Below are 15,155 nucleotides of genomic sequence, written 5' to 3' on the forward strand. Positions count from 1 at the left end.
CAGCGGCCTGGCGCCCCCGCCCCTGCCCCCCCGCTCCCCCGTCCCTGACCCCGCCTCCTCGGGCCACGCCCTGCTGGAGGAGGAGGAGCTAGGGCAGGCGGGTCCTCCCTCCTCCCCGCCCGTCCATGAGTCTTACATGGAGGAGTACCCCCCGTACCCCCCTCCCCCTTACCCCAGCTGTGGAGACCAGGACCCCGGGGAGGACCCGGTCAGCATGAAGCCCCCTGAGGTCACCGGGCAGGTCACCCTGCCTCCTGTGAGTACTTTTCATTTGTCACATCACAGGATTATTACAGGCGTGAAGCAGTGGGTGACATTATTTTCTCTATCATTGTGTACAGTAGTGTTCCTATTGAGAAGAGAGAGGATAGAGGTAGGTAGATAGAACAGGTTAAATAAAACGCCCGCGGGGGAATTTCAGTCGCCCAGAGGCGACTTACAGAGTTACAGGTACAGAGTAAGGAAAGTACTGTCGTATACAGCAATTTAAAGGTAAGAAATAACGATAAGAAGCACAGTCAATACAGAACAACAGTATAGTATATATACACCTATTCAACTATCCTGCACTATGCAGAAAAAACAACAACACAAGGTAACAGTGTTTTCACCGTATCCGCCCAAAACAGATAAAGTGGCCATATATCAATACTGTATGTAATAGCAGGTACATTACATGATATTTAGAACATTAGCATCAAATGCAGGTTTGTACACTTTCATTTAGAGACATTAGCATCATAAGCAGGTGTGTACGTTATGTTTTAGAGACATTAGCATTATGCAGGTCTGGGGGAACTGATTCCATACTAAGCAAGTTTTTTCCTGAACCCCTCCACTACCACTCTACACATACCCCTACCTCCCATACTCCCTACCATCTTCCATACCAAGCAATTCCTACCTGAAAGCCCCCCCACCCTTAGATGTGGGATGTTCAGGTACGGATTTTAGTGTTTTTAATTTTTTTTAAACAACTCATGTTATTGGCGGTGTCTTGTGTTCTCTGTGTTCAGGGTAAAAGGACCAACCTGCGTAAGGTGGGCTCGGAGCGGATCGACCACGGCTTGCGGGTCAAGTTCAACCCCCTGGCTCTGCTGCTGGACTCGTCTCTGGAGGGAGAATACGACCTGGTCCAGAGAGTCATCTACGACGTGAGTCACATACGTCCCACTACATAACTACATAACAAAATTAAAAGAAATTAAACAAAAATAAAAATAAAACGATTCACAGGAGGCAGGCAGTGATCACCCCATGTGCACAGTGCACACGCCTGGATTACTGTAATGGTGTCCTGTTCGGGCTCCCCAATAAAACCCTGGACAGATTGCAGTATGTGCAAAATTCAGCTGTCAGAGTGCTCACCCGCACCAAACGCTGGCGGCACATCACCCCCACCCTCAAACACCTCCACTGGCTTCCGGTTAAGTTCCGCATCACATACAAACTACTCCTCCTCACCTATAAAGCTCTCCATGCCCTAGCCCCAGGGTACCTCTCGGACCTCCTCGACAATTACATCCCAGAGCGGGACCTGAGGTCTTCCGACTCGGGGCTTCTCACCACCCCTCGTAGCAACAGGCGGACCCTTGGCGATAGAGCTTTCAGCGTGGCAGCCCCTGACCTCTGGAACTCTCTCCAAATGGAGAATCGCCAGATGCCAACATTGGACTCCTTCAAGTCCGCACTGAAGAGACATCTATTTACCCAGGCTTTTGGCAATCATTTTTTTATTTTGTGTACTGTAAAGCGTCCTTGGGTTTCTGAAAGGCGCTATATAAATCCAAGTTATTATCATTATTATTATTATTATTAGTGTGGTTGCCCTAACAGGGCAACCAGACTATAGTAATCCTCGCACTTTATTATTATAGATAAACAATATTTCCAATCGCATCACAGCCCACAGTTTATTTTTCCCAATTTAGTGCCATATGTCAAAATGACCGGCTTCACCGGGAATCGTGTGCTTGTATTTTGCTAAGAGATTGGTTGCATAGTTTAATTGATATTGATTTATTAGTGCATTAAATTTCCCCATCCACTTTAATGAAAAAGTGAAAAAACTCGAATTCAAGTATTTTTTTCTCAAAAACCGTAAGAGCTAGAGTTACCAGATTTGGAGGGGAGGTTCATAATTTAGTCCGAAATTATTTAAAAAATAATTACACTAATCGGCCACATGGTGGCGCTATAACAGCCCCCTTTACGTTTTGGCCTATAACTCTTAAACCGTAGGTCGTAAAATCAGAATTTCCTTTACCGTAGATTCCTTGGGTCATGACGCAACTCCCCATATAGGCCACGCCCATTTGCGTCAGGATAGATTTTCCGCCATTTTGAATTCTCTTCAAAACACACTTTTAGCTCCTCCTCCCATATATTTTGTCCAAATTTCACGAAAATCGGTACACATGATCTCTGGACCCATGCGATAATCTGGACCGAAACAGAATTTTGATAGTCCATACCGTTCGTCCGTAAATGGCTTCCAAAGTTAGCGGGAGGGGCCCGTTTTAGAAAAAAGCCCACAAATCACGAACGAAACGTCCAGTCAATCCTAAATTTGAATCACATGTCAAGGGTGGTTTATTCAACAAATCCCCAAAAGCATTTCCACTTTGATCCATATGGGGCGCCACAAATGCTCAAAATGTAACCGTTTGATGCAAAAACCTTATTTTGGGGGGATCAATCCTCTCAAAATGAAACGCAAGTGATCTCAGGAGTTATGTGACAATGTAATTGGCGCAGCCTCCGACGGTATTCCTCCCAGCGTATTCCTCGAGTCCCGGCGGCATCGACCCGCGACTCGCGTCGGCGCAACCACACTCTGCAATTGCCCTGAATTGCGACGCGTCTAGTTATTATTATTATTAACATTACCTGAAATACCTGTGGCCTAATGTATACAAGACGTCACGTCACAAACATAATAGATCTACGCGCTAACAACTCTGTTGCACTGTGATACATTGTTAGATTTTAGATCTGTTCTTTTTGTCACGTGACGCCTTCAGTCAACTCTGTCATAGCACACAGGTAAGAGCCTCATTATTGCACCGTATGATTGCTGTAGCCCTGGAAATGGGGTAAAATGCTTTGGAAATGTTATGGAAAAGTTTTGAAAATGAATTGTTAAAAATGTGTGCAAAGATTTTCTGTTTACTAAAGAGCTGGACAGACGGGGAGACTCCTGTCCACGGAACAAACACTCTATATATAGCAATGATAACAATCAGAATATAGAGCTATTTAACTCTTAATTTAAACACTAATGTGTAAAGCATGACGTGACGTGTTGTGTCCACCAGGTGGCAGACCCCAGCATGCCCAACGATGAGGGCATCACAGCGCTGCACAACGCAGTGTGTGCTGGACACACCGAGATCGTCAAGTTCCTCGTCCAGTTCGGAGTCAACGTGAACGCAGCCGACAGCGATGGCTGGTCAGTGGGCTGTGTGTGTGTTTGCGTGTGGGTGTGCGCGTGGGTGGGTGTGCGCGTGCGTGTGTGTGTGCGTGTGTGTGTGCACGTGTGTGTGCACGTGTGTGTGCACGCGTGTGTGTGTGTGTGCGTGTGTGTGTGGAGCACTGTTTCCCAAACAAATCATGTTTGGGTCGTGGACACATTTTTCGTTTCCTACACATAAAAAAATAGTATTATTTCAAAAGATTTTTTAAAGTTTAAACAAAAAAAAGGCACAACTTTTCATCAATTAAAAACAACTCCAACATTTTTCAAAAGTATTAAAAAAAATCTAATAATTTCCATAAATAAATAAAAACAACGTTCAAGAAGCAATGAAAATAGCAGATATACAAGCTCGCAACAGTGGGTCCCCAGAGGAACATTTTTTAAAACACTTAAACTCTATTTTATTATTCGGATATTCGAAAAACAGCTGATCTACAAGCCCACGAGGTGTCGCGATGCGCCACCGTGTGATCTTGTAGATCAGCTATTTTTTTTAACAAAAAAGAACCTCCGACAAAATCATCTTGACAAATCTTCTCTTATGGGGGTCCCTAGCACAGAATATTTTCAGACGGGGGTCCTCCAATAAATACATGAAAATGTTTGAGAACAACTGGTGTAGAGAGACAGACAGACAGACAGACAGACAGACAGACAGACAGACAGACAGACAGACAGATGAATGTCTCTCTCTCTTCTTGCAGGACTCCGCTGCACTGCGCCGCCTCCTGTAACAACGTGCAGGTGTGTAAGTTCCTGGTGGAGTCGGGCGCGGCGGTGTTCGCCACCACCTACAGCGACATGCAGACCGCCGCCGACAAGTGTGAGGAGATGGAGGACGGCTACGCCCAGTGCTCCCAGTTCCTCTACGGTGAGTTACAGCTAGAGTTCTTAAAGGTTCGATGACATTCATTTTCACTTTTTTAATTTGTTATGTTTTTTTTGGGGGTTTTATGACCTCAATTACACCCAAAAAATCTGAACTTTGAACATTCAGTGGATTTTCTGTGGTCTGGGGTTTTCTGAATAATTAGGCTGAAAAGTAATCTGAGCTTGGCCCTTCGACAGTGAGGTCACAGTCGATTAATCCCGCCCACTCTCCTCCTCGCCCCTCCCCTCCCCTATCCTTTCCTTTGGGGGGGGCGGAGCAGAGGCGATGATTGACAGGCAAAATCCCTCACCAGCGACACCCGCAGGCAAAGATTTCTTTTTTCATTGCAGTTGAAAAGGCTTTAGAAATGTGAGACAAAAACACCTACAGTGAATCACTGGAGTGTAATTTTCAGTTAAAACTTTTTGTACATGTTTGAAGGACCAGGACAAAGACTCTGAATGTGGTGTAAACATGAATGTCATGATACCTTTAAATTCTGCCCGAAAGCGACCCGACCCGACGTTTTTGAGCCGGGCCCAAAATCTATGCTAATTAGTCTGTCCGGGCCAAGCCTCGGGTTCCGTGGAGAATTTCGACTGCCCCTAGCGGCCTGACGGTACGGCCGATGGAAATGGCAGTGATCTGGCTACATTTAACACAAACAGACCTGAAATTATTTTAATTTTTTTACTTATAATATTCAGTGCAACTGTAATGATGATCATTATATGAAGGAAACCATGCTTGTATATGGTATGTGTTACAATTCACAGCTATTAAGAGAGAATAATACAAATAAAACACATAGTATGTGTTACACAGAACTTTATCACAGTATGAGACCGAACGTGGTCGAGGGAGAGGAGGGAGAGGAGGGAGAGGAGGGTGGGGGCGAGGAGGAGGAGGTCTGAAGCCACTGTCTCTGCTACTGTGGCTGCAACCCGATCTCCAGAGATTACCGTAACATTGCACGGAACGAGTGCACTTCATTCCGTGGATAGCCGCCTCGGAACTCCCGAATTGCGTGCATATGTACGGCGCTCCCTTTGTGACAAAACCATTTCGGAGGCGCGCAGTCACAGGCGAACTGTCACCCCGTGAAGGACCACCGAGGGAGCTAAGGCGACCGAGTTGCCGTCCTGAACGGTGGGACGTTCGCCTGTGCCTACTCAGCGCCGTTTGAGTTATGTACCGATAGGCACAGAATCGTAATTTTTTTTGTGGGGACTGCTCTGCTTCCGGGTTTTTCCGGGTTGCGACTGGTTACGCCCACCGTGGGACTCGCCGTACATATGCACGCAATTCGGGAGTTCCGAGGCGGCTATCCACGGAATGAAGTGCACTCGTTCCGTGCAATGTTACGGTAATAGGCTGGTGACAGAGACACTGAAGACAGTTTGTAGATTAGAAACCCCACCCCGCTCTCTCTCTCTCTCTCTCTCTCTCTCACTCTCTCTCTCTCTCTCTCTCTCTCTCTCTCTCTCTCTCTCTCTCTCTCTCTCTCTCACTCACTCACTCACTCACTCACTCACTCACTCACTCACTCACTCACTCACTCACTCACTCACTCACTCACTCACTCTCAGAGTGCTGCTGTCTCTCTGTCTATTTGTGTTGTGGCTGCATGCTTCATGATGCACATCATGTATCTGTGTGTGGAGGAAGCACGTATATGTGTACTCGCATTATAATTAACCACACTCTCCATTTGCGTGTGTGTGTGTGTGTACATTGTGTTTGTCGCTGTGTGCGTCTATGTAGGCCTATGTCTAAGTATTAAAGCTTCTTTAATCAATGGGATCAATGACACTGCGATGTACTGTTGTCTGACTGGTTAAATCATTTAGATCATATATAATAATATTATTAGTGTGCACTAGTCAATATGTTTACTTCATAAACGCTACATATAGCATTGCTCTGAACCGTGTTAATTCAGATCAATGCAAGAAAATAAAAAGTGCCACTTCAAAGGCAGATCAAAAGGTGAAACAGTGCCTCAAAGTAAGTGTCATTCACTGGAGGAGAGGAGACTGATAACAACAATACATGTATCATAATAACATTACTGAACATTTATCGTAAAAATAAACAATGCAACTGCTAGAGATGTTTTTCTGAGAAATGTATCAGTCCTTTCATTCATAATGATTTACACCAGCAGGAAAAAAGTACATTGAACTGAAGATGCATTTATATTTCATATATAAAGTAGCACATTATTATCTGATCTTAACACATTGATTGCCAAGATCGCATCGATGCGTTCTTTCAAATCCATCGCTTGCGTGCCAGCAATTCAAAAGAACGCATTGATGCGTTCTTTTGAATTTTCATTGTTTAATCTGTGATCGCACGGCCAGGGGCGGACTTACCATTGGGCTAGGGTGGGCTGCAGCCCACGGGCCTCCAACTGGGGGGGCCTCCAGAACCGCGAAAAAAACGGACCCAATCCGCCCAGAACCGCGGAAAAAAAAATGCGCATGCACGCACGAAAATTTCGTTTTCCACTTACGTCACACTCACCCGGAGCCGGATGTAAAATCATTTCCGGGTCACATTGTTTTTCTCCGGTCATTTTCGGCCAGAATAGGGAAAAACACATTTTTTCACACGGTATAAAAAACGAACGGACAGCTCAACTTCTATTTTCTTTGGTCCGGGTGACTAACAGTCATCGTCGTAGTGTATCACATCGTTTTCAGGCCGATCAGCGGATCAGGGATTGTCGAAAACATAACATCCTGTGAATGACCGGATATGACGTGGGCCTGTTTGGGAGGGGGCGAGCGAGGTGATCAATGTGTAGATTTGCTGCTCTCTACTGGTGGAACTGTCGTATGTGCTTAACACCACAATCAGAGAATTTATTTGAATGAAAAAATAAAAAATTAAAAAATTAAAAAACACGCAAATTGCTGGCACAGGGGTGAGTACATTATGAATAAACTCAATGTGTTAAGCAGAAAACACCAAACACTGAAACGTTAATGTTGTAATAACATTTTATTCGACTCATTCGAACAGACTTTTACACTGATTCTAAGAACAATTATCTAATCACTTTTGTCTGTGGTTTTCCAGAAAAACTAAATCTAAAATATCATTACAACGACCTACAATTATTTATTTCCCCCCATTTTTGGACTGTCACTGGCATAAAGCACAAGTTCAGCACAATAAATAAACTTAAACATTGATTTCTCTAAGTATCCACAACAAATCATCATGCTAGACTGCAGCGGTAGAGAGAGACAGCAGAGAGAACGGCCTGAGATCAGCTGTCATACAAATATATACTTTATGCTAATGCTAGTGGGTGAGAATAATTGTATTTCTATTTTATTTTTCTTCCCCAAATCATCTCGCTGTATTGGACACCCACATAACTAGTAACACATTGTACCAATACACCACATACTGTAACTAATACATTGTACCAATACACCACATAACTAATACATTGTGAAAATGATGATGACGCCACAAAATAATAATAATAATACCAGTGCATGCAATTTATATAGCACTTTTCAAAATATTCAAAGTCGCTTTACAAAACAAAACAAAACAACAAAAACAAACGTTATTATTAGGGGGAAAAGGACTAGTTTAAAAGGTTAAAAACGGGGAATTTGAATTATAGGTAGGGAAGAATGTGAGTCTGAAAAGGTGGAGTTTGAGTGTGGTTTTAAACGTGGAGAGGGTGGGGGCAGCTTTGATGTGAGCTGGGAGTGAGTTCCATAGGGAGTGAGTTCCATAGGGAGTGAGTTCCATAGGGAGTGAGTTCCATAGTGAGGGGGCCGGCAACTGAGAAAGCCCTGTTACCCAGGTTAGTTTCTTTGTGTTGGGGATGTCCAGGAGGTTGGCATCACCAGACCTGAGGGAGCGGGAAGGGGCGTGGCATTGGAGGAGTTAGGAGAGGTAGCGGGTAGCCTGGTTGTTGTTGTAGGTGGTGATCAGCAGTGGTGTAAAGTAACTAAGTACATTTACTCAAGTACTGTACTTCAGTGCACTTTTGAGGATTTTATTACTTTACTGGAGTGTAATTGTCAATACTTTTACTTTTACTCCACTACATCTCAGAGGTAAATATTATACTTTTTACTCCACTACAATAATTTGAAAACTTGAGTTACTAGTTACTTTGAAGATTTTGAATATAATTACAAAACATGAATTAACCACTTCAACCCTATATATACTTTGGCTGTTTGAAAATAGACGATCTACAAGCTCACAACGGGTCGCGATGCGACCCGTTGTGAGCTTGTAGATCTGTCATTTTGAAAAGACTTACATACATTTTGAAAACTTGGGACATTCTGCACAAGGAGTTTACTTTTAGTACTTTAAGTACCACTTTGATGACAATACTTTTGTACTTTTATTCAAGTAAAGTTTGAATACCGAACTTTTACTTGTAACAGAATATTTTTACATTTTGGTATTGATACTTTTACTTAAGTAAAAATGTTTACTACTTCTTCCATCGCTGTTGATCAATATCTTTAAATCCCTTTTGCTTTTGACTGTCAGCCAGTGAAGACACAGATCCAGTGCATAGTTTCAGAGCATGGTAAATCGTTCCATCCTCTTTTAGGCCCAACCCCATTATGAAACACAGCACAGTTTTCTCCTTCTCTGCCATTAGGCTCACCAGAACGCCAGTTCCTGTAGAAGTAGGAACATTTACTTCATTACAATACATTCACAAGGATGGACACTTAATCTTTGATTGTTTTTCCTTCTCATTTGAGGTCAACACGTATGTTGTGACAATTTGGTAGGTTTGTATTTTATTATAACATTTAATACCATTTAGAAATTAAATATTTGGAAAATAATATGTGGGAATATGTGGAATGCAGTTAACTCATTGAGTGCCATTAACGTGTTTCACGTGTTTTAGCGCTATGGTGCAACGTGCCATTAACGTGTTTCACGTGTTTTAGTGCTATGGTGCAACGTGCCATTAACGTGTTTCACGTGTTTTTGAAAAAAAAAGGAAAAAAAAAAAAGTTCTTCCTGAACCCAAGATATCATTATCTGAAGATTTGCTGCTCCATCCACTCCTTGTTTAACTTATAACTGAAAAAGGCTGTATCTCGCTTCCTAAGCACTTTTGTTTTACTAAATTTTAAAATATTGTTCTGTGTCTGCCATTATTGGCAGACCATGATGTTGCATTGCATTTTTACGCTGATATAGTTGGATTTGGACATGATTTATGACTTTAATTGAAAACCCTTAATGTGTGTGTGTGTGTGTGTGCGTGTGCGTGTGTGCGCGCGTGTGTGTATGTGTGTACATCAGGCGTGCAGGAGAAGATGGGGGTGATGAACCGTGGGGTGGTGTACGCTCTGTGGGACTACGAGGCGGACGGCGAGGAAGACGAGCTGGGCTTCCTGGAGGGAGACTGCATGACGGTGCTGAGGAGAGAGGACCAGCTGGAGACAGACTGGTGGTGGGCCCGCTGCGGGGACCAGGAGGGCTACATCCCTCGCAACCTGCTGGGGGTGAGACACACGCACGCACACACACACACACACACACACACACACTGACATTAAAATGCACCCTAGCTCAGTGATTCTCAAATTTTTTTTTTTTTTTGGACTCCAAGTTTGATATGTATTAGACTAGTCACTAGTGGTTCGCAAACTTTTTAGCCCGAGACACAAAAGAGAAATTGTCTCCCTGGGACCCAAACTGGTAAAAAAATCACAGATCTACAAGCTCACAACGCGTTGTTGTGAGCTTGTAGATCGGCTATTTTCACTTCTTCTTAGAAGTTACATTTGTGGAATATCTGGAATTTCTTTAAATTTTTATTTTAATAATTTACTTTATTTATTAAATTATTTAGTAAAATATTTGAATTTCTTTCTAACTGAAAATATTTATATTTTCTGAAAGTCTTTTTAAGTAATGATCATTTTAAAAAGAAACAAACATATTTCTCGTGACCCACAAATGTTTTTTTTTTATTGATTTAATATTTTACAGGGGACTGTTTGGGAAACAGTGTATTAGGCCACAGACCCCCACCACCTCGGGGTGCAATAGTCTGTGCTTTGCTTTCAAAGACTGAATGAGGAACTTTTCATGTTGTGAAAAGGTTTGGGAAAATGGGAATGGGAAAAGAATAGATGTTTCTCTTCAGTACACTTGTTTCATTCACAGCTGTTTTCACTGGTTGCACAATTCACATCTGTTTTGTTGTAATCAGATTTGAAGATGCTCTCAGAATGCTGTTATTCAACAGCGTTATGTCATTAGAACGTGTTTTAGAGAGTGTTTACGTTGAGACGTGTAGCTCCACATTAATGCTGTGGTTTCTATGTCATTAACAGCTTTATCTGAGGATCAGACCCCGACAGAGGAGCCTGGCTTAATCTCAGAGAACCCTTCTCCCATCACACACACACACACACACACACACACACACACACACACACACACACACACACACACACACACACACACACACACACACACACACACACACACACACACACACACACACACACACGCACACTCTTCTGGGCAGAGCAGGCGAGGAGATGTGGAGCTTCTAACATAAGTAGGATCTTTGGACACAGAATATTTAGATACAGTTATTGAAAGCGATATTTTCCAGACCATCTGCTTTGGTAGAACGTTGTTGTTCATCCAGACCTCTATCTGACGTCTGAACTCACCGTGTTCTGTAGAAGAGACAGAAAGGAGCACAGTAACACTGCTGCTGGAAGCACAATACCTTCTACACGTTGTGTACAGCACATCCATCCATGTACCTTCTGTTCAAATGCTTTTCAATATAAAAACTAAATAAAACACTTGTTTTGTTTTTCATTTTTATACATTTCGCCCCCTATTTCTTCATTCATTTTTGACTAGAAATTGGAAAATGAGTCGTTATCCTTTTTTTTTCCTATTTGGGTTTTGGAAACGACTATTTATTATTATTTATTATTATTTTATATTGAAAGTGATTGAACAGAAGGTACACAGATCTGCATCCATGTTGATAACCTGCAAGTGAAACCATCTCAGACTGGAAATGCGCACAAAAGACAAAGACAAAAGACTCTTGTTTCGTTTTAGTTTGATGCTTTTGTCTGGAATAAACCTGAATTCTCTGTTAAACACTCTATTCTGCGTTGGTTCACATAGACCAGCTTCTATTAGCTACAAAAACACACAAACCTGTGTGTGTCAACCAGTGGGACTGGACCCAGAAATGGGGCGTGAGATGTTCTGACAGGGTCAAGAGTTTTCTATTGGATCCTGACTCAATGGGCAATAATATATTGTTATCGGACAGAAACCTTGTATCTCCATTTTTCAACTTTTAGTAAATCAATGCTTATCTTCATCATACAAGAGTGTCAACAAAAAGTTGCAAATACAATTGCCGATCCACAAGCTGACAATGTGTCACATTGCAATGTGTTGAGAGCTTGCAGATCTGCTATTTTCACTATTTCTGACATTGTTTTAAGTGAAAGTGCAAGTGATTATATGTCTGTGGGTTTTATAAATATTTAACCAATGAAAAGCTTGTGGCTAAATAACTACACTGGATGCATTGGAACGCAGGTTTTTTTTCTTTTTACTTTCTTGGACATACAAGGTTTCTACCCGACAGCGATGATATTCTGGTCCTGATTTCTAACATGAAACCAGCTTATAACCCCTGAAATAAACCCTGAATACTGGAATGTACTGGAATACAGCACAGAGTAGAAACCAATAGAGCGACAACTGACCTGGATTAGTGTGACAACACTGATCATACACATCTATGATGCCAGCATTGTGTTTGTGTGTGATGTGGTCGTGAGCTGCACTTCATTGTGACTTTGGTCTTAGCTGTGATTTCACACAGCTTTGTTGAAGTGGTCGGTCATTATGTCAAGAAACAGAAAATTAATGAATGCCTATTATCTGAGATATTATATAACTGATATCGTTGCTGTTGGGCAGAAACCTTGTAATCTCCATACAGTATTTCATTTATGTTTTTTTCATAAATTAATGTCCTACTTCATCATACAAGAGTGTCGCCAAAAAGTTGTGGAAATAGACGATCTACAAGCTCACAACACCTTGCAATGCGAGGCGTTGTGAGCTTGTAGATCGGCTATTTTCACTATTATTTTATTTTTGTAATGACAATAATAAAACAGGAATGTTTTTGGACACAGGTTTTCACCCTACAGCGACGATATATCATCTATCTATAAATCTAATCTATTCTAATTCTACATCACTGCATTACACAGGTGGGGAGTTGAAGTTGTATCTCTGTTGGTTTCTACTGTGTGAAGGTACCTTCTCCACCTCTCTGATGGAGCAAAGGTTTCTGTTGTGTCATGTCATAAGAGTTGGTGTGGGCTATACAGTCCTCACCCTCGCATCGCATCACATCGTATTCCACCTACCAGTACGTCTGAAGACATCTAAACGTACAGGCTTAAAACGGCAGAGAGAACGTCCGCTTAACAAACCCAACAACCGCTGCTTTTTAAAACCAACCCTGATACCGCCCCAATACGAAGGACCCTCCTAAACTCTTTGCATTGGTTCTGCAATGCAGGTTGTTTTTAAATCTCTGAACTGTTTCCACACAGTTTTAGTCCCTATCTTTGAATGTATATGTCACCAGGCGTGTCGGAAGGCGGAGAGCTCGGATACGTCTCTCTATGCGAGACTAAAGGCCTTTACTGTATGTACACAGTCTGGTGCATTAGGATTCAGAACGGCTCTGGTACCGAAGCTGTGTGTGAACCGTATCCTGAACATTAAGATGCAAGCTAGTTTCTCTCGAGTCATACTGTTGGCTCACACAGTGTTCAAATGCTTCCAGCTAACAGTCTGCACATCGGAAGCAATTAAAATGGGGTATGGCAAGGTATGGCAGGTGCCATACCTTAGCTCCAGGGGGAAAAAAATGAAAAATATACATATTTAAAAAAAGAAATCATGAATGATGCAGCCTAATGCAGGTGTAAGACCATTGTGTTTGTATTGTGTTATAGGTATAATGCATAGTTTTCTATGCATGTTGGGGGTTAAAATGAGGGCCATTTTAACCCCCAGCTTTGCCGCACGCCCAGGACAGGTGTCCCTCATTTTAATCTCTGGGAGTTGGCAACCCTAACCTTGCCATACCTTAGCTTTTACTGAACTGACGCCACTGCCATCCCCCCCAATTCTGTTTCACATGTGCTGTAACATAAACAAACCTACTGTGAATCAAATTAGTCAAAGCCATCTAGCTTGCCGCTTAGCAGAAATGGAATTTCAAAAATGTTAAATACATTTTAAAATATATTTACATGAACATGCAAAGTTCGGAAATTAGCTGATGACAGCGAACTGATGCAACTTTCACGAGGCGTATAGTTACAGACTCTGTATCATTCAAAGACTGTGATGGAGGTGTTTGGCTTGAGAGACTTGATGCAAGTGGATCCGGCAGATATACACATCTGGTCTATTTCTGCCGCTTGTGTCTTAATGCATTTGTATGGGATGCAGCACATGCACGGCTTCTGTGCCGGAGCTGTTCTGCATCGTAATGCATCTGGTGTTCGTTCTCCTTGAGGCTGTAATAGGTTTGTTGCTTTGCTTTTATCTGAGCTGGTTGTCTTAACTTTAGATTTGTTCGACTGCATTTAAAAAACAATAATAACAATAACAATAACAAGCACAAACATGTTTAGCCACCCATTAAAACTGGGAAAGCATCTGTGTCATTTTAGATTTTAGCGTTGGCTATTCAGAAAATAGCAGATCTACACGCTCACAGCGCGTCACCTCGTGCGAGCTTGTAGATCGACTATTTTTGAACATTTTCGAAAAATCTTGAAAGTGTGAGAAGGACTGATTTAGAAGGCATTTGTAGAATCGGCCTCAGGTCTTATGTGAAATCTGACTTTAGACACAGATCCATGTTCTTATGGCAGTTTAATCATCAATACAGGTTTATATGATCTTATCCAGTCTGACTAATGGATGAAAGGTTGTAAGCATTACTGTAGCGTTTGTTTGAACAAGAAGCAGAAGGGTGGCTGGTTAAGTTAACTATACAGTTTATAAGGATGAACCAAAGGTGAGACTGAGACGCATCACAGGAATGTGAAGCAAATCGCCTTTCAAATGAGTTAAGGTCCTTACACACCGGGGCGATTTTTTTCATGCGAATAATAAAAAATTTTTTTTAAAACCTTATAAAGTCAATGCAAGCTTCCACACCAGTTTCGCGGAGCGAAAAAAAGCGTCTTTTAATTATTCGGAACGAGTCCGAATTTTGCGTATATTCGTATATTCGCCGGTGTGTAACCGCCTTTACTGTTATATTAACAACTTTAAGGTACACATTCATGGCAGAAACCCTGCTCCTCTGGTTAAAACAAACACAGCTTTCTAAATGCTTCTTAATGTAAGATGACTGAGTTTCTGAGCTGTTTCAGTTTGGATTTGACGCTCTGTGATGTGATGCTGTTGCTTTTCGCTGCCTTTGCTGTTCTTCTTCTAGTGTATTTTTAAAGAACCTGGGTGTGCCTGTGTGTCTGCTGTTGAAAAGGTAACATGGAGAAAATGTTCTTGCTTTACTTCAGAATTGTGAAAATAAACAATGAAAAGCTGTGACAATAAACAATGAATGTCATAACCGCACAAACCTGAAATGCCAATCCCTGTCTGCAACAAAATATGCTGTTTAGCCTTCATATGAATTAAGACAAAATGTGATGGCCACCATTTTTATGAGTGGAGCCTATCTTTCATAAT

The 15,155-nt window shown here is 42.1% G+C and overlaps 1 protein-coding gene across 1 annotated transcript in view; it reads left to right on the forward strand.

The window, feature by feature from the left end:
* tp53bp2b (tumor protein p53 binding protein, 2b) overlaps nt 1–10,780 on the forward strand; it is a 52,364-nt gene extending 41,584 nt beyond the window's left edge. Inside the window, exons 15-20 of the mRNA XM_080451487.1 lie at nt 4–256; nt 1,017–1,154; nt 3,318–3,451; nt 4,183–4,349; nt 9,669–9,871; nt 10,709–10,780. Of these exons, the coding sequence (XP_080307613.1) occupies nt 4–256; nt 1,017–1,154; nt 3,318–3,451; nt 4,183–4,349; nt 9,669–9,871; nt 10,709–10,750 (937 nt within the window). The 3' untranslated portion in view covers nt 10,751–10,780. The remainder of the gene's footprint in view (nt 1–3; nt 257–1,016; nt 1,155–3,317; nt 3,452–4,182; nt 4,350–9,668; nt 9,872–10,708) is intronic.
* Nucleotides 10,781–15,155: the final 4,375 nt, after the last annotated feature.

The sequence above is a fragment of the Gymnoscopelus braueri genome, assembly GCF_963280865.1.
Source record: "Gymnoscopelus braueri genome assembly, chromosome: 2".
In the NCBI taxonomy this organism is placed as follows: Eukaryota; Metazoa; Chordata; class Actinopteri; order Myctophiformes; family Myctophidae; genus Gymnoscopelus; species Gymnoscopelus braueri.